Source organism: Chiloscyllium punctatum, chromosome 27 (assembly GCF_047496795.1).
Source record: "Chiloscyllium punctatum isolate Juve2018m chromosome 27, sChiPun1.3, whole genome shotgun sequence".
Taxonomy (NCBI): domain Eukaryota; kingdom Metazoa; phylum Chordata; class Chondrichthyes; order Orectolobiformes; family Hemiscylliidae; genus Chiloscyllium; species Chiloscyllium punctatum.
The window spans coordinates 29030695-29050813 of record NC_092765.1 but is presented as its reverse complement, the minus strand read 5'-3'; the positions used below and the strand labels follow the sequence as shown (position 1 = coordinate 29050813).

Sequence of the window (20119 nt, the reverse complement as noted above, 5' to 3'; positions counted from 1 at the left end):
TCTCACCAGGAACCATTTTTACAACCAAGTTCAAAAAAACTGGAAAGTAAGTGCTGACATAACATGCACAGTTGCTGATTTCATCTGTTTCACCACCTCAAGTTTGCATATTAAATCTATTGGCATTCACATTTTTAAAAAGTATAAATATGTCAATAAGAAGCCCACAATAAACTAATGCTAAAATGCTGAACGACTAATGTCATTTGTAAAAATTCATTCTTGGTATATGGGTGTTTATTGCTAATCCCTAGTTGCCCCAATTAAAGGTTTGGCATTGTTAGTTCAAGAGCAAAATGGATTCTGTTTTCAGAGAATATGTTATGTACTTAGTAATAACCTTGTGATAGTGAAATTTCTTTACATCATGATTTGTTGGCATGATTTTTGTTATCAGTGGTTTCATGGAGTCATTCAACCATCTGAAAATTTTTTCAATGAAATCATACAACTGTTCATATAAACTAGACATATAATTTGAAAAATCTATGAATCAAATGCAGTAACCTCTCTCTGGGTCATAAAGTGCTCTACAGATTCCCACTTTAAAAAAAAACTTAAATTCCCACTTGTCAAGCTTCAAAACTATTTGCATAAAAATTAAATTAGTTCTGAAGCCATACTAGCCTAATTTTTTGTGCAAGTAGTTTTGAAGCCTGACATAATTCAAAACTTCTCTATTCTGCTGTCCTTGTCAGTAGGAATTTGTAGATAATTATTTAATTGATCCTGAAGAAAAGGTCAATGCATTTGATTAAAGAGTTTCATGCTATCTCTTAATCAGAATGCTAACTGGCTTGGAGGGGAACATATAGGTGGCAGTGTTCTTATCTACTTGAAGCCTGTGACCTTCTGACTAGAAGCAGAGGTTGTGTTTTGGAAGGGCTGTCAAAGACAACTTGGTGAATTTCTACATTGCCTCTTGAACACAACATATACTAAAGGTGGTGGTGGGAATGAATGCTCAAGGAAACAAATGGTATATCAAATAAACAGGCTGATTTGTCAAGTCTCCTGAGTGTTCTTGGACCTGTATTCATCATGGCAAATGGAAAGTATTCCATCACAGACTAATTGGGCTTTATGGATGGTAGGGAACAACGATGGCTTTGGGGAAATCAGAAGGACAGAGCATCTCCTCCACCACCAAATAAAGACCGAACGGCCATTCGGTTTATGCCAGCTCTCTGCAGAGAGATTCGGTCGGTCGGTCAGTCAGTCACATTTCCTGGCTTGATCCCTGTAGTTCTGAAAGCTTATTTCATTGAAAGCGCCCATTTAATTTCCTTTCAGAATACTGGTCATATCTCCTTCCACTATGCCCATGGAACAGTGAATTCCAGGTCTTCATCACTGCCCTTGCATGTCTTGCTCAGTATCTCAAATCTGTGTAGCCTAGTATTTGTACCATCAGCTAACATGCAGATGCTTTGGTAAACCTTATCTAAGCCCATCAAGATCTTGCAGATTTCTATCAAATGTGCAAACAAACTCAAATCCAAGAATCCCAGTTTCTCCAATCTAAAGTGATAGCTAAAACCTTTTACCCCAGAACCATTTTGGTAAATTCTCTCAAAGACACTCACATTCTTTGTAAAATATGGTGACTAGAATTGGACTAAATATTCTAGTTAATGCCTGACAAAAAATTTGGCACAACTGCCTAAAATACCTCAAAATAAATGTGAGGTATTTTGGAAATGTGCTGCATTTTAGGAAGGCAAATCACAGTAGGACCTATACACATAATGACAAGGTTTTGGGGAGAGTTGCTGGACAACAAAACCTTGGAGTGCAGTTTCACAGTTCCTTGACAATGGAGTTATAGATAGATAGGATAGTAAAGGTGCCATTTCGTATGCTTTCTTTTATTGGGCAGAGCATTGAGTATAGGAGTTGGGAGGTCATGTTACAGCTATACAGAACATTGGTTAGGCCACTTTTGCAATACTGTCCAATTCTGGTATCCCTCCTATTGGAAGGATGTTGTGAAGCTTGAAAGGGTTCGGAAAAGATTTACAAGGATGTTGCCAGGCTTGGAGGATTTGACCTATAGGAAGAGGCTGAGGCTAGTTTCCTTGGAGTGTCGGAGGCTAGAGGTTCATAAAATCATGAGGGGCGTGGATAGGGTATAGACAAGGTTCTTTACCCTAGGGTGGAGGAGTTCAGAACTAGAGGGCATAGGTTTAGGGTGAGAAGGGAAAGATTTAAAAGGGACCAAAAGGGCAACATTTTCACACAAAGGGCGGTGCGTGTATGGAATGAGCTTCTAGAGGAAGTGGAGGAGGCTGGTAAAATTGCAACATTTAAAATGCAACTGGATGGATATATGAATACGAAGTGTTTAGCGGGATATGGGCCAAGTGCTGGCAAATGGGACTGGGTTAATTTAGGATACTTAATTGAGGCATGGATGAGTTGGACTGAAGGGTCTGTTTCCGTGCTGTACATTTAACTCTATAACTGCCCTATTTTCATCTTTAATACTTTGATTTATGAAGGTCAAGATCTCATATGATTTGTTATTTAATTACTCTCTCAATGTGCCTTGCTATATGTTCACAAAACAATGCACAGATACTCTCCGGACCCTTTGTACTGGCATATTTTAAAAGTGTCCCATTAAGTTGATATTGTCTCTCCGTATTCCTGCTGTCAAAATGCAACACCTCACATTCTTTTGAATTAAATTCCATCTGTCATTTAATTGCCTAGCTTTGTCCTGTTGAGACTATTCAAATCATCCTCATATTCAACCCCAAGTTTGATACTATCAGCAGATTTTGAAATTTATTCTGTATTTCAAAATTCAAACCATTTACATTTGGTGAAAAGAACTGGGGAACAGCATTATCACTAAATATTTATTTGGCTAGTCTACTTAAATATCTAATTTTAAAAAAAATGGTGACCTCTGCCCCTCCCCTTGCTGGTGGAGGATTCAGTATAATCCCACTTCAAATCAAGAGGAGGCAGTTAGACATTCTTGTTGGAGGTGATTATTACCTGGTACTTATGTAGTGTGAACGCTACTTGTCACTTATCAGCCCAAGTCTGAATGCTGTACAGGTCTTGCTGCTGTTATGTTCCCATAGAGACCAATAACTTTTTAACAAAAAGAAATTCAAACTTCCAATTAATAGTCAAAAGGATAACATAACAAGTTTTTATGCTTTACTCTAAAATTAGACTAAAATCACTATTCGTAAAACACTATTTTGGGATGCAACTTTTAGTTTAAATCCCAAAACTGAACTTATCCCTCTTTCTTTCTAATACAACTGGTGAAGTCCACTTTACGAATATAAGTCATACTGCCATTTGAGGAGGATGGATGTTCGATTCTCGCAGGATCAAGAACGATCCTCAGCTTGTGATGGCTTACTTCTGATCTTTTCTTTTCCCAGGCTGGAAACTTTTAATTCCAGATTTTACGGTACTAGATTTCCTGGAGATTTTTCTCTATAGCAAAAGCTAGGCAAATTTTCCAATTTAATTCATCACAAATTTTGTCTTTCCACTCTGAGCATAAGGTCCCACTGGTGTTCCTGCACATGGATCCACAGTGCCTTACTGCCTAAGCTGTCCTCCCTTTCCTGAATTCCGTCAGACGAAACCACCTGTGATACTCCGGTATATTTAGGAAGCCTCTAGTCTGACCTTTACAATGTACCTTTCACTAGGAAAAGTGAATCACATGACTCATATCCCAATAGAAATGCTGATTTGCTGTTCTATAGATCCCTACCCTGGAATCAAATGAACAATTCAAGTTTAATTTTTTTAACAATCTGACATTTTTTGAACTCCTGGAACTTTTCTATCTTCAAATGAGGATATCTTACACCTTCCTCCCAGTAAAACAATCTATGCATTCTTTGAAATATTTAACAGCCCTATCACCGAAACCTGCTGTTAAGACGACTTCATTGCAGATCACATGACTCAATTTCATTCTAAATTTAAATATATAAATCTGGTGATAATGTCACAGGGCTAGTAATCCAGAGAATCAGGATAATGCTCTAGAGACACTATTATATTATGGCATTGTAAATTCAATTCACAAATCTGGAATTTGATGCTCGTCTCAGCTATGGTGACCACAAAATTATTATTGTAAACATTCACCTGTTTGATTCATACCCGTTCAAGAAGGAAATCTGCCACCTATAATCGAGCCTTGCCTAAATGTGACTCTAGACCACAGCAATGTCTCAACTACAGTCTGAAAATGATTAGCTAGCCACTCAGTTCCAGTGAAATTGGGGGTGGGCAATGAAAGCTAGTCTTGCCAAAGGTGACCAGGAAAAGATAAAAAGACAAAACTGTACAGTGTGCTAACACAATCTGCTTTATCTGAACAGTCACAAGTTGAACTGAACATACTGCAATCATCCACCATATTCCCACTTCTGACCTTATGATAGTGGGAAGATGATTGATGGCACAGTTAAGATGATTGAGCAGAGGGCTTGAGAAACTCCTGGAGTGATGGTTTACACTGAGAAGATTAATCCCCACTTCCTTTATTCTTGGTGGATAGTTTCCCCGATTCCTGTTGACGTGAATTTACTAGGACTCCTGGATCACATTTGGGCAAATGCTACCTTAATCATAAGGACCTTTCTTGTTCAGCTCTTTTGGCCATGTTAAGACCTGGGCTGCAATGAAATCTGGGGCCATGTGCTCAAGAGGACCACTTAATATCACTATCAACAACTTTTTCCATTATTGTGCTGATGACAGAGTAGGTAGATGGGATGGATTGGGTGGTTTGTCCTGTTTCTTTTTGAAGTAGATCTTGACCTGATCTTGCGCCATTAGTCCAAAGATATATGTGACCACTAATAGTATAGACAAAACTAAAATAAACAGAGGTCAAGAATGAAGGCCTATCTAAATGCTTGAGACTCATTAGCATAAATTAATTGAGGATTAAATGTTAAATGCCAGCAGCAACAACTATCCAATACATTCTTAAACTGCAAACCTTAGAGGTCTAATGGTGCAGAGGTGATTCCCATACCAGAGCCCATAGCCTACCGAGGTTCAAGTCCTACCTGTTCCAGAGGTGTGTAAATAAAATCTCAAAGAGGTTAATTAAGAACTATATAACCTGCAAACTTTCTAAAGATTGTCTATATGCCTGATTCTTCAAATTGGTAATAAGGCTAGACTCTAAAATACGATTTGGAATGATTGTATACAAGAAAAATCGCTTTAGTCTCTCTACTCAGATTACATTAACTTGATGTTGTCCATATGTCAAGACAATAATGCTATTAATGCTAAATTACTTGAATCTGCATAGCATCTTACCTCAACACAAAGATAAGAGGGGGGGGGTTAAAATGCTCATTATTCGCAGATCTGAACGCATGGGTGGATGCCTAAGCTCTTCCGCAACTTATTTTAATTCCTTACACTATTTATATTACAAAATGCAGTGATAACTGTAGTAAGTGTACTCAAAAAGTTTAAGCGACACACAAGTTTAATTAAAACGACTTAATAGTGTTAAATGCTAACTGCAGAAATCAGAAATTTAATTCTGCACTTATCATGAGAAAAAAAAAGCCCAGTTGAAGAACGAAAGCCTTGATAAACTGAACAGTTACAGTAATTACTATACTTTTAATTATCAAATATTGTCCACGTTTCTTGATCACATATCTGAAGAAAACAATACTTTTATTTGATGGACTACTGTTTTTCGCTATAATTCACCAAATTTAATTTCTTAACTCCCTAGAAATTAAGAGCAAACACATCATTCTTTCCTAATCACGAATAGAAGAAAATAATAAGATAAGGAGCAGAATGAGGCCATTTAGCCGTTCAGTAAGATCATGGTAGATTTGATTGTGGCCTTTACTACATTTTCCTGTTTTTGTTTAGTATTCTTTTGTTCAGTATTGCCGGGATACTGCCAGTGCTGATGAGGCCATTGTTTAGTACTGCTCCTATTTGTCCTTGAGAAGGCAGTTGCTCCCTCTTGTTGGCTTCCTCAACACTTGCCAGACCCAGACTAGCAACTCCATCCTTTAGGACTCAGCTAGTTTGGTTTGTTGTCTGTTCTTGAGCCACCCTTGTTGATGGACATTAGCCTACCTACAGAATATTTTGTGTCTTTTCTAATTAGCGCTTCTTTCCAGGAATGTTCACGATTGGGGGTGGAGGTGTTGGCAGAGGTTTCCTTGTCCATGTTCAATGTACTGTCACATGACTTTGTGGGACCTACAGTCAATGTTGAGCAAGAATCATAGAATCTCTACAATGTGAAAACAGGCCCTTCGGCCCAACAAGTCCACACCGAAACTCCAAAGAGTAACCCACCCAGACCCATTCCCGAACTTATTACTCTACATTTAACTCTAACTAATGCACTTAATCTAGACATCCCTGAACACTAAGGGCAACTTAGCATGGCCAATTCACCTCACCTGCACTTACCGATTGTGGGAGGAAACCGGAGCACCTGGAGGAAACCCACATAGACAACATGCAAATTCCACACAGACAACTGCCAGAGGCTGGAATCGAACCCGGGTTTCTGGCGTTGAGGCAGCAGTGTTAACCACTTCCAGCAAAACTCCCAACTGACTATCTACACAATTGCCACACTGCTGATGTTTCTGTCATTTTCACAAAATTATACCTTAGACTTCGTAACAGTTTGATACGACTGAATGGCTTACTAGGTCACTTCAGAAGGCAGATAAGATTCCATCACATTGTTATGGTTCTGGAGTCAGGCCAGAATGGCATATTTCATTCCACAAAGGGCTTTAGTAAACCAGATGGATTTTTTTCAACAATCAGAGAGAGTTATATGGTCACCATGAAATCGTAAGTAGCATCATACTACACTAGCTTCCTAATTCATATTTCACCATCTGCCATATTGTGATTCAAATCATATTCTAGAATATTAAAAAAAAATCTTCAGAGGAGTTATATCAGACTTGAGGAGTTGACCTTGTTTATCTCTTCACAAATGCTGCCAGATCCAACTTCCTCCAGCATTTTCTGTACCTGTTAGATTTCCAGTATCCATAGTATTTTGCTTTAATCCCCAAAATATTAAACTGAAGTTGTGTATTACTAGCCCATTACCACTACATTTCTAAATACTAGTTACAGCACTTACCAGTACTACATTACCACTATGCCCACCATCTCCCTTGTAGCACTAAAAAAGATTTGAAAGAGGGGGAGAAGCAAGGCCACAAAGGGAATTCACACAAGGATGAAAAATATTAAGACCATAAGACCATAAGACATAGGAGTGGAAGTAAGGCCATTCGGCCCATCGAGTCCACTCCGCCATTCAATCATGGCTGATGCGCATTTCAGCTCCACTTGCCAGCGTTCTCCCCGTAGCCCTTAATTCCTCTAGACAACAAGAACCTATCAATCTCGGCCTTGAAGACATTTAGCGTCCCGGCTTCCACTGCACTCCGTGGCAATGAATTCCACAGGCCCACCACTCTCTGGCTGAAGAAATGTCTCCGCATTTCCGTTCTGAAATGACCCCCTCTAATTCTAAGGCTGTGTCCACGGGTCCTAGTCTCCTCGCCTAACAGAAACAATTTTCTAGCATCCACCTTTTCAAAGCCATGTATTATTTTGTACGTCTCTATTAGATCTCCCCTTAATCTTCTAAACTCCAACGAATACAATCCCAGTATCCTCAGCCGTTCCTCATATGCTAGACCTGTCATTCCAGGGATCATCCGTGTGAATCTCCGCTGGACACGTTCCAGTGCCAGTTATGTCCTTCCTGAGGTGTGGGGACCAAAACTGGACGCAGTACTCCAAATGGGGCCTAACCAGAGCTTTATAAAGTCTTAGTAGTACATCTCTGCTTTTATATTCCAACCCTCTTGAGATAAGAGACAACATTGCATTCGCTTTCTTAATCACAGACTCAACCTGCATGTTTACCTTTAGAGAATCCTCGACTAGCACTCCCAGATCCCTTTGTGCTTTGGCTTTATTAAGTTTCTCACCATTTAGAAAGTAGTCCATTCCTATATTCTTTTTGCCAAAGTGCAAGACCTCGCACTTGCTCACGTTAAATTCCATCAGCCATTTCCTGGACCACTCTCCCAACCTGTCTAGATCCTTCTGTAGCCTCCCCACTTCCTCAGTACTACCTGCCTGTCTACCTAACTTTGTATCATCGGCAAACTTCGCTAGAATGCCCCCGGTTCCCTCATCCAAATCATTAATATATAATGCGAACAGCTGTGGCCCCAGCACCGAACCGAAATTGTGTTTTGGGGAAAACTTGCCAATCTAATTTAGTGAGAACAGAGATGATAGACAACCAAGATATGATACAGGATTGAGATACAAGCAACAGAAATTTAGAAGAGAAGTTTATGGAGGTAAGGGAAGTGGAGGTCATCCATGAAAAAGCAAATCAGGAATTGACAAAGCCGATATTGACAGTTTGACATCAGATTATTGCTTTCTACCAAAGCTCGAAACGAGTCATGCAAGATCAGAATCTACTTAATAATAACTGGAACAATGATAGAAGATGGCTGCAATAGCACTTTATCTTCCCCCCTTCTCCCTCAGAACCTTCTTTGTGTTGTCTTCAGCTTTCCCAGGAGTAGCAGGAATTATTACTGTACCTTACCACAGCACAGTCTGTCAGAGCAATTATTCAACATTTTGTAAACACGGACTGTTCAGATAAATTTGAACACAAAATGGGAAAACGGGAGTGAGTAAGATTAAAATTGAAGAATGGAACATAACTAACGAATAAACTCACCATCTATGTTCAACATCATTTTCCACATGGCTGGTCTGACAGATTGATGGAAACCAAACCAGACTTCTCTACCTCCACCCAATGGATGGTCATAACCTTCAGGTGCAGAAAAGAAAGAGCGGCCAACAGGGGTGTACCTGAAAAAAATTGCAGACGGCAGATTATGACAACATGCCTATGGTCCTATACACAACTTTCGAAACAATTCTACTTCTACAGTCAAGAGATTAACTTAGGTAGGAGGCCTTGCATGAATGAGGTCCTAAGTGCTCAGTAATGGAACGTCAAGAGAATTCTTATTTTTCTCAGGGTAAGTACAGATGACCGTCAAAGTTGTAGACAATATTTCCACCTCAAATACTGTGAATTCTCGGCATTCCAATACGGAGAATGGGAAAAAATTGTGACTGTAAGAGCTGTTCCTTTTTTTGAGGTATTTTTAATGTTGGAGCTGATTTTCTCAAATTCTAGGAGCAGTAACTACTGTTTTATAAGCTGGTGCATTGTTTTGGAACTTTGGTTTTAAAAAAGATCAAACAATGGCATTTCAAAAAGGAGGAAGACAGACAAAGGCAGTGAACATATGGAAAGTGATTCAAATGGAGAACGAAACTAACACTGCTGCCTAACCCAGAAGTAAGCTACACAGCTGTTGCCTTTGCTGTCTGCTTTCAGTAACTCTGGACACCAGAGTTTGTTCTGAGTTTTTATTTGATTACATGTTGTTATTGAGATCTGTCTTTTGATTAAACTTGATTGTACAAAGCTATCCTGCAGCAGTGTTTTTAGAGCAGCAAGACTGTGCTATTTTCTGGGTCTATAGATTGTTAAGGTGCTAAAATATTGGGCGGCACAGTGGTTAGCACTGCTGCCTCACAGCGCCAGAGACCCGGGTTCAATTCCCGCCTCAGGTGACTCTCTGTGTGGAGTTTGCACATTCTCCCAGTGTCTGCGTGGGTTTCCTCCGGGTGCTCCGGTTTCCTCCCACAGTCCAAAGATGTGCCGGTCAGGTGAATTGGCTATGCTAAATTGCCCGTAGTGTTAGGTAAGGGGTAGATGTAGGGGTATGGGTGGGTTGCGCTTCGGCGGGGCGGTGTGGACTTGTTGGGCTGAAGGGCCTGTTTCCACACTAAGTAATCTAATCTAAAATGGCCTTCAGCAGAGTGATGCATTCTTCCTGTCGGATATGGGAGATTAGGGAGTTTCCATGTTACTGATGATTATGTCTACAGGAAGTGTGCTTGGTTAGAGGCAATGAGAAATTTGCAGGAGCTAGTGGCTGTGATGAATGACAGCTGCAGGGCAAGAGATAAACTGCAGATTCAGTCGTAGATGGGTGTCCTCCAGAAAAGGTAGGAGACGGAGGCGGGAAGCGCAGGAGTCTCCTGTGGTTATCCGCATCTCAAACAAGTATGCTGGTTTGGAAAATATAGGGGACTCTCAGGGGAATGTAGTACAGACAGCCAATCTTTGTGGCACTCTGCTGGTCACAGGCCTCCAGTCTGAAAAGCAACTCTCCACCACCACCTTTTGTCTTTTACCTTTGAGCCAGTTATGTATCCAAATAGTTAGTTTTCCCTCTGTTCCATGAGATCTAATCATGCTAACCACTCCACCATAAGGAACCTTGTTGAATGCCCTTCTGAGGTCCATAAATATCGTGTTCACTGCTCTGCCCTCATCAACTCTCTTTGTTACTTCTTCAAAAATACTCCAGTTAGTGAGACACTATTTCCCATGCACAAAGCCATGTTGACTATCCCTAATCAGTACAATCCCAATCAGGTGGTCATCCCTTTTCTTATTTCTCAGTTCCACCAAATAACTTCCTTGGACGTATTCCCAGGAATATCCTCCCTAAGTACAGCTGCAACGTTAAGCCGAGTCAACCACTCCATTTCTACTTTTTTGCCCCACTTTTGATCCTTCTTATAGCATCTGTTCCTGGAATATTTAAGCTGCCTATCCTGTCTATCCCTAAGCCACATCTCCATAATTTCTATGATATCCCAGTCCCATGTTCCCAACCAAGCCCTAAGTTCATCTGCCTTCCCTGTTAGGCCTCTTGTATTGAAATAAATGCTGTAAAATTAATCAGTCCTACCTTGTTCTCTTTATTCCTGCCTGTCCTGTCTGCTTGACTTAATCGTTTTGTTAACTATACTAGTCTCACACTGATCTCTTTCCCCACAATCTCCCAGGGTCTCACCATCATTCAAACGCCCCCAGGGCAATCCGTCCTTCTTATATAGGTAATCTTTACTCCAGAAGACATTCCAATGATCCAAAAGATGTGAATTCTTCTCCCCTGCACCAGCTCCTCCACCACACATTCACGTCTATCCTCCTATTCCTAGTCTCACTAGCTTGTGATGTTGGGAGTAATCCAGATATTACTACTCTCGAAGACCTACTGTTTAAATTTCTGCCTAACTTCCTATATTCTGTCCTTAGAATCTCGTCCTTTTCTCTTCCTGCTTTTTGTCATTTATATAAATGATTTGGATGTGAACATGGGAGGTATGGTTAAGTAAGTTTGCAGATAGTATCAAAATTGGCGGTGTAGTGGACAATCAAAGAGGTTACCTTAGAGTACAATGGGATGTCGATCAGATGGGCCAATGGGCCAAGGAATGGCAGATGAAGTTTAATTTAGATAAAAGTAAGCTGCTGCAACTTGGAAAGGCAACTCAGGACAGGACTTATACACTTTATGGCAAGGTCCTGGGGAATGATGTTGAAGAGACCTTGGAGTACAGGTTCATAGTTTCTTGAAAGTGGAATCACTGGTAGATAGGATAGTGAAGGCTGCGTGTGGTATGCCTGCCTTTCTTGGTCAGTGCATTGAGTATAGGAGTTGGGACATCATGTTGTGGCTGTACAGGACATTGGTTAGGCCACTTTTGGAATACAGTGTGCAATTCTGGTCACCTTGCTATAGAAGGATGTTGTGAAACTTGAAAGGATTCAGAAAAGATTTTCAAGAATGTTGCCAGGGTTGGAGGGTTTGAGCTACAGGGAGAGGCTGAATAGAGTGGGGCTATATTCCCTGGAGCGTCAGAGGCTGAGGGATGACTTCAAAGAGGTTTATAAAATCATGAGAGGCATGGGTAGGATAAATAGACAGCTTTTTTCCTTGGCGGGGGGCGGGGGGGCAGGAGTCCAAAACTAGACAGCATTGGTTTAAGGTGAAAGGGGAAAATATTTAAAAGGGACCAAGGTGCAACTTTTTCACCCAAAGGGTGGTGCATGTATAGAATGAGCTACCAGGGAAGTAATGGAGACTGGTACAACAACAACATTTAAAAGGCATCTGGATGGGTATATGAATAGGAAGGGTTGAGAGGGATACGGCCAAATGGGACTAGATTTAGTGAGGATATCTGTTTGGCATGGACGAGTTGGACCAAAAGGTCTGTTTTCATGCTGTATGATTCCAGTAAAAACTGAACATCCATTTGACTGCTGTTCTAGCAGTTTCTGCAACCATGCAAAGAGAGATTTTAAAATGATTTGCTTCATGTGAGGAATTATAAACAATCCAGAAGATTTTGGAACTTTTGGAGTTCAATGTAGCTAAGTGTGAAGTGATTCACTTTGGTAAGAGTAATAAAAAGATGGATTACTGGGCTAATGGTAGACTACTTGGTAGTGTGGAAGAGCAGAGGGATCTTGGTGTCCATGTACACAGATCTCTGAAAGTTGCCACCCAGGTAAATAGTGCAGTTAAGAAGGCATATGGCGTACTGGCTTTTATTGGTAGAGGAATTGAGTTCCGGAGTCCTGAGGTCATGCTGCAGTTGTATAAGACTCTGGTGCGGCCGCATCTGGAATATTGTGTGCAGTTTTGGTCGCCATACTATAGGAAGGATGTGGAGGCACTGGAACAGGTGCAGAGGAAGTTTACCAGGATGTTGCCTGGTATGGTAGGAAAATCCTATGAGGAAAGGCTGAGGCACTTGGGGTTGTTTTTCATTGGAGAAAAGAAGGTTTAGGGGTGATTTGATAGAGGTGTACAAGATGATTAGGGGGTTAGATCGGGTTGACAGTGAGAACCTTTTTCCACGTATGGAGTCAGCTATTACAAGGGGGCATAGCTTTAAATTAAGGGGGGGTAGATATAGGACTGATGTTAGGGGTAGGTTCTTCACTCAGCGAGTCGTAAGTTCATGGAATGCCCTGCCAGTAGCAGTAGTGGACTCTCCCTCTTTATGGGTATTTAAGGGGGCATTGGATAGGTATATGGAGGATAGTGGGTTAGTGTAGGTTAGGTGGGCTTTGATCGGCGCAACATCGAGGGCTGAAGGGCCTGTACTGCGCTGTATTCTTCTATGTTCTATGTTCTAAGATTAAAACTAAATATGTTTGACTTAGTTAACAGTGGTTTTCTTTATTGCTAACCACAACACAACAACAGAATTGGGCAGTTATTAGTAATGGATTTACATATTTACATTATAGATTAGCTAATACTTGTCTTAGAAAAAAGGTAAATATCTGCACCGGTTTGGAACTTGGTGAATGACACTTCACAACACACTCTCAGGGATCTGTCTCGCAGATAACATGACAAAGATCAATGCATCAGACCGTCTCATCTAATTCCAAATGTTCTAGATAATGACTACCCTGGAGAGGTGATTTGATTGGCAGTTGTGTCTGGGTGAAATAGAGTAGACAACATTTTGGAGATGGTTGGTGAGTAGCCACTGATTGGCTGGAGACTCTGACAGGTAATAATACAGACAGGTGCATTTGATCAAGAGTTATATTTGACTTTATGTTCAGTGAATGAATCAGTCAGCAGGAAGATGAAGTTGGAACATTGGTTTTGTTGTCATGTTTCACCATATAAGAAGTAGATGATTATTTTAAGGATCGATTTTATGTCCAAAGACAATAAGGTTGTATTGTGCTTTTTGTTTGACATTGAAGAGAACAAGTATATTGTTGGAATTAATCCTGTTAAAATGCCTCAGCGTATAACCAATATGCAGCACATATTCAATCCAGCAGACATGAAGGAACTACCACTAGCATGTACCTCAAAAAATAAATCAGAAACAGTTTCAAGGGCTCTTTGCTCAGCTCAACTCCTGGGCAGAAAGACCAAGCCTAAGTCAAGGGTCAAGAAGTCAGTAAACGTCCAGAATAGGTTGTAATTTTGTTTCCCACACTAGCTGCATTTCTTCATCTTCTTTATTCTTTCACGTGATGAGTGTTTGTCACCCATCCCTATTTGCCCTAGAGTGACTTGCTAGGACATTTCAAATGGCATCTAAGAGTCAAGCATTTAAGAGTCAACCATATTGGGGTTGCTCAAGTTGTGAGTTGGAAGTCAAATTGCAAATCAATTAAGGACAGCAGGTAACAACCCCTAAAACAAAGTAGTGAACTGCATGGGTTTTTTAATGACAGTTGTGATTGATACCATTACTTCAGACTACCTTTATAACCCAAACTTCTTCATCAAATCAAAATTCTAACAGTTGTCACTGCTGTTTTGGTGGGATTCAAACCAATATCCCCAGAGGATTAGCCTGGGGGTCTGGATTACTAGTCCAGTGACATTACTACTACGCCACAATCTCCCCTCATCTTGCCTCCATCTGCCATTCAAAGACAAAGTAGAGCAGTTTTCAAACCATAACTGAATCTCAACAGCAAGGAGCCATGTAATTCTTTAGTCTAAAATGAATTTGAACCAAATATCATATGTAAAATTTGTATTCTGCACCAATAAATGGCACAATTCAATCTCCATTTGGTCACAATTTATGTTCCTTCATAACGGCAATATTACTTAAATTTTAAATGTTGATATAGAACTCAAATATAAAGCTTTCAATTATATAATTAAATTGAAATTAGATTTTAAAACATTTCAAGTTACAGGAATAGTATAAATACAGAAATGATGCTCGTCAAATTTGATTATGATATCAAACAACTTTGAGAATACATACAATGCTCGGAGTTGTAAGTATTTCTGCAAATTAACAACCAATGCTTGCTATTTTAAATTTCACAAACACTCTCAGGAGTTTATTTAAATGTTTAATGATAGCAAACAAGAAAGAATTAGAATTTCTATGATGCAGATAGAAGCCATTCAGCCCATTGGGTCTGCACTGACCCTCTGAAGAACATCCCAGCCAGACATCGATTCTTTGAAGTGACATTCTTCACAACAGGAGCAGTTAGCTTAGTTGACTGGACAGCCAGTTTGCGATAGAGTGAAACCAATAGCGCGGGTTTAATTCCCATACCGGCTGAGGCTACCACAAAGGACATTCTTTTTCAACTTCTCCCTGATGTGGCGTGATCTTTCAGTTAAACCACCACCGGATGTTTCTCTCTGCTGAGAGAGCAACCCTATGGTCTGGTAAGACTATGGTTTCTTTAAAATTTACTTTCACATATTGCTCGGTTATTGTGGATAATGTTATAAAGTTGAGGTTTCTCACATAAAGCTGTTTGCTCAAGCAACCTACTCCTTCAAATGTTTAAAACAGAATTTTTGCTATGTTGCCAATTTGTTTTCTAGTTGAAGTCAACAGCCACAAAATAGTGTATAATATTAAAAGTAAGCTGTCAAGTTAAACCCTAACTGCCTTCAACAGATCCGACCAAAATGGAAAGAATAATGTATGGCAGGTGCAATCTAACTCGTGCTGAGAGAATTCAGTTTTCTTTGTATTGATCCTGAAGTCCCTCAAGTTCCCACAACTTAATCTAGTTCTTAGGGATCCAGAATGTGATAGCAAAAGAACTGTGAGCCAATTTAGATTGCCAATTTATTTCAAAATTCATCATAACAATATGTTCGAAGTTTACATATTCAAATTGATCCAGTGAGGGATTCATTGAAGGCTGAAGTACAGTAAAAAGTAACTTCTATATGAAGTGCATAATATCTAATCTGGATGGCACCTTGACAAGTGTAAACAGTGACTCAACTAAAACTTACCTGACTGATGACAATGGAAAAATTTTGCAAAATGAAAAATTATAAATCATTCACAGTCCTTTAACTAAAATTCAGTAATGCATTTTCGTTTCTACTTGAGATTATTCATCTTCACAGACTACACTATTCTTTTTGATCAGACAGCTGGGAAAATGCAGAAAGAGCTAAATTCACAATGGATGTTGCCAAAAGTATATCTGCTACATGAGCTGGGTTCCAAAATTCTAGGAGATACTTCTGATCATCTTCTATAATTCTATGGGGCATTAACAAAAGTTAAGGTGGGAAATATGAAGGACCCTCTCAGATTTTCCAGGTCTGGTTTTCACAAAATAACTCTGGAATGTTTTTGTTGTATCTGACCAAGGTCTCAAATAGCAATGTTGATGTAAATGCACAATATCTCAAGATGTATGAGAATTATTGTTTATTTGAGATATATTACCTGGTAATGTGGTAGCCCATTTTGTAACAGGACAACAAAGTGGAGGAAAGGTGTTAATTACCAACATAAATTACCAATGATAGAACTCAGTTTGGACATATGCTTCCCTATATGACAATTCTCTGGATACATATGCGTGGCTCTGACTGCTGATAGTGCAACCCTGGCAGAAATGGAGGAAGACGTTATTCACTAGCTATCTATCTTTTTAAGATACAGAGACATACAAAGGCACAGGGGAAACCAAAAGGCTAATAACTCCAATAAAAAAAGTGTGTGTGTGTGTGTGTGTGTGCGCGCGCGCGCATGCCTGCGCTGGATTGAGAAACTGAAAACAACAACAATAAAACAAAAATCAAGAATTTCGTAAAAATTTCAAGTTGATACTTACTTCATGGAAGGGAGGTGTCGGAGGACAACATCGACAGCATGTACAGGATTTGTGCTGAGTGGTTTGTCCAGGTCTAACCCAGGCAGCAGCTCTGGCATGCTGCGGCCTGTCAGAACTTCATGCAGCAAATGCCAGCTCACTCTTGAAACAAATTTAATTGACACCCTGAAAATTCGGTCCTTCCCTTCTCCTGGTAACGTCACCTCCAAATCCACCTGCAAAAAAAAAATGTTTTAAGACAACCTGTGACATAAATTTCTTTAGCTAAGTACATAAAGATAAGTTTACTGCTAAATATTTACAAACAGAAAATTAGTCAAAAATACAAGGACCTCTATAGCAACTGGTTATTGAAATGACATCTCATTCTTGAGATCTGAGCTCAAATACAGTCCAAACAATGGGAGGAAAGGTATAGTCTATTTTGCTGGTTGGAAGAGATTTTACATGAAAATGGATTGGATCAATCTCAATTGATGTCACTCAACAGCACAAAATCTGTAACAATTTATGATAACAGTATGCAAGTTTTCAATCTGCACTTTTGATTGGTCGGTAGATTGATCTTGTGATGGCCTCTGGAGCACGCTGTTCCAAATGCAAGACTTCAGGAGACTACTATGATTTAAAACATTTATTTAGAAGTAAATGACAATGTCCAAGAATGGGTGACGCTGAACTGCATTCAGAAACAGGCCCATGTGATTTAGTTTCCATGGAGACAGAGGCCCAGATTGAAACTTACAGAAACTCAAGAGTCAAGTTCTTACACATGACCATAGAAGGAGTACAGTTGGTCTTGCTTTAGTCAAATAGAGATCATGTAGAGAAAAAGAACACAAGCTATAACTAAGATTGATGCATGTTTAGAAGAGTTGTAAAGCAGATACATTTCTGGCAACTTCTATTTGTAAAGACGACAAAGGAACATTTATAGTTTAAAGAACCAAGGGAGATTCAGAGTGGATTAATCTCACTGGGGATTGTAACGAGGTTGCCAATTATTAGTGGCAGTGGGATGTTGATGGAGAAAAAGAACAGTGAGGGAAGTCCATCTGTAAGATGATCTTGCTGGAGAAATAATGAGAATAGTATGGGAGCAATGAGAGGAACTGTGGGTGGCACGGTGGCACAGTGGTTAGCACTGCTGCTTCACAGAGCCAGAGACCCGGGTTCAATTCCTACCTCGGGCAACTGTCTGTATGGAGTTTACACATTCTCTCCCTGTCTGCGTGGGTTTCCTCCGGGTGCTTCGGTTTTCTCTCAGTCACAAAGATGTGCAGGTTAGGTGAATTGGCCATGCTAAAATTGCCCGTAGTGTTAGGTGTAGGGGAGTGGGTCTGGGTGGGTTGCTCTTCAGAAGGGCTTGTTTCCACACTGTAACTAGCTAATCTAATTACAGAGCCAACGAGGACCAACTTGAGTACAAGTGTTCTGTGGGTCTCTTAGATACTAGTCAGTGAACTTCATGTGTTAGGAAAAATTATATTGTGTAGTAGAGATATTCTACTCAAATGGGGACAAAAACATATTGTAATTATCTGTGCTATAGGTGACCTGGGAGTACTTATCACTGTAAAATTCACAAAAATAAAAAAGGTAGGGAAGTGAACAAGTGTACAAGAAGAGTGCTAAACCTTCATTCATTCAAAGCTATTTCACAGATAAGTCTGTGCTGAACAACAAGGAATAAATTAAATGCAGTGGGGATGTGGTTATGTGGTGATCCTGTCTATAACTCCACTAGAGAATGGAAAACAGTTTAAAATTAATTTCGTGTCATGTTAACTTTTTTTTTTAAGACTAGCCCCTATGTATTCAAATTCTAAAAGCATGGGGATGTTAAGTTGCTTGAAATATTAGTAATGGTGCAATGCAAGGAAAATAGCATCTGATGCCTGACTGAATAAGGCAATCATTGCATACCTCCTTAACCAGATTGAAGTTTGTGAAATGAACAGCACACATGTGAAGTGCATATCAGGCCTAGATAAACAATACCAAATCAAGTATGGAACATAAAGAGAGAATGATAGGGTTATAAGGGGAAAAAGAAAGAAATTGAAAACAATTTTAATTTTGTACTTCTAAAATGTTCAGTAACAATTAAAACCTGAAGGCTTGAAACACCACATTTGTAATAGTTGTCTTTTTGTGCCAACAGGAGTCAGTGGGTGTAATTAGAGCTGAGCACTTGTTAACATCCCTGACAGTTAATCCAGATTCAAGTAAAAATGCAATGAACTTGAACACTCTTTTGGAGCTTTTAAGCAATAAAATGTCCCAAAGTGCTTGAAAGAAACATTTTAAACAAATATGACTCCAAGCTGCTGAAAGAAACATTAGGTCAGATGACACCAAAAGCTTGGTTAAGAAATAGGCTTTAAGAAATAGGCTTTAAGAAGTTACCCAGGTAAAAAGGTAAGAGCAGATGGCATTCTAGAGCTTAGGGCCTACACAACAAGAAGTGCAGAAGAAGTGAACAAGTTATGTTGGGAATGCTCAAGAATTCAGAATCAGAGCAGTGCAAATATCTCCGAAGGATGTGGCTAGAGACAATGAAACCCTGGAGAGATTGAACAAAATATGAACAAAGGTTTTAAAATGAAGTGTTAGCCTAATCAAGGAGCCAAGGTAGATCAAAAAACACTTGAAGTCATCCAAAGGAGTTGCCCGTGCCTTAATTCACACCAAATCTTGTTTCCATATGAATCAAGGTTTTAGAGGGAAGAATAAGGGGTTCTCTCATGGGGCAGTTGTAGTGTCCATATCTCTGGACTGGGAGGCTGGGTTCAAATTCCATCTGGTCCACAGGTGTGTATAACATTTCTGAACAGGTTAATTAGAAAAATACGTTAACAATAATAAAGGGTAAAATATGTTAGGCCAGCCATGGAATAGTTCAGACAACCAAATACATGAGGGTTTCAGTAGCAGATCAGCCAAGACAGGGGCAAAATTAGTCCATGTTATGGAGGTAGTAACAGCCAGTCTTACTGGTGGAGTGAATGAAGTCAGAAATTCATCTTTGGATGTCAATTGTAATTCCAAAATTTGTGCAAGGACTGTTTAGTCTGAAGATTATTGGGAGGGAGAAAAATGGCATCAGTAGCTAGTGACTAGATTCTGGATTAGAAGACAGAAAACAATTTCCAGTATTGAACTGAATGAAATTTCTGCACATCCAGTATAGGATATCAGATAAGCATTTGATAATTTAGAGATTGTGGATGTGTTGAGATAGACAGTTGTAAAGGATAGCACTGGACATTGTCAGCATGCATGTGAAAGCATGTTCTGTGCTTTCAGATGGATTGAAGGGAGCAGCACGCACTCGAGAAACAGAAGGGCCAAATGATAAACCAAACCTCATTTTCCTCACGTTTTTAAAACAGAATTTCAAGGATTTACAGCTATTTCATGAATAAATTATACATTTGGAATTTAAAGTAATACATTGATACCAATTTTCCCACAAACTGTGTGAGGAGCAGCAAAATAAGAGATACAAGTGTGTAGGCC

At 39.7% G+C, this 20119-nt stretch overlaps 1 protein-coding gene across 2 annotated transcripts in view; it reads right to left on the bottom strand.

Annotated features, from left to right (window-relative positions):
- LOC140453591 (protein argonaute-3) overlaps positions 1-20119 on the bottom strand; it is a 131539-nt gene that overhangs the window by 51902 nt on the left and 59518 nt on the right. For both annotated transcript variants that reach the window (XM_072548402.1, XM_072548401.1), the window contains exons 4-5: positions 16598-16812; positions 8792-8928 (exon numbers count right to left, since the gene is read on the bottom strand). In XM_072548402.1, the coding sequence (XP_072404503.1) occupies positions 8792-8928; positions 16598-16812 (352 nt within the window). The remainder of the gene's footprint in view (positions 1-8791; positions 8929-16597; positions 16813-20119) is intronic.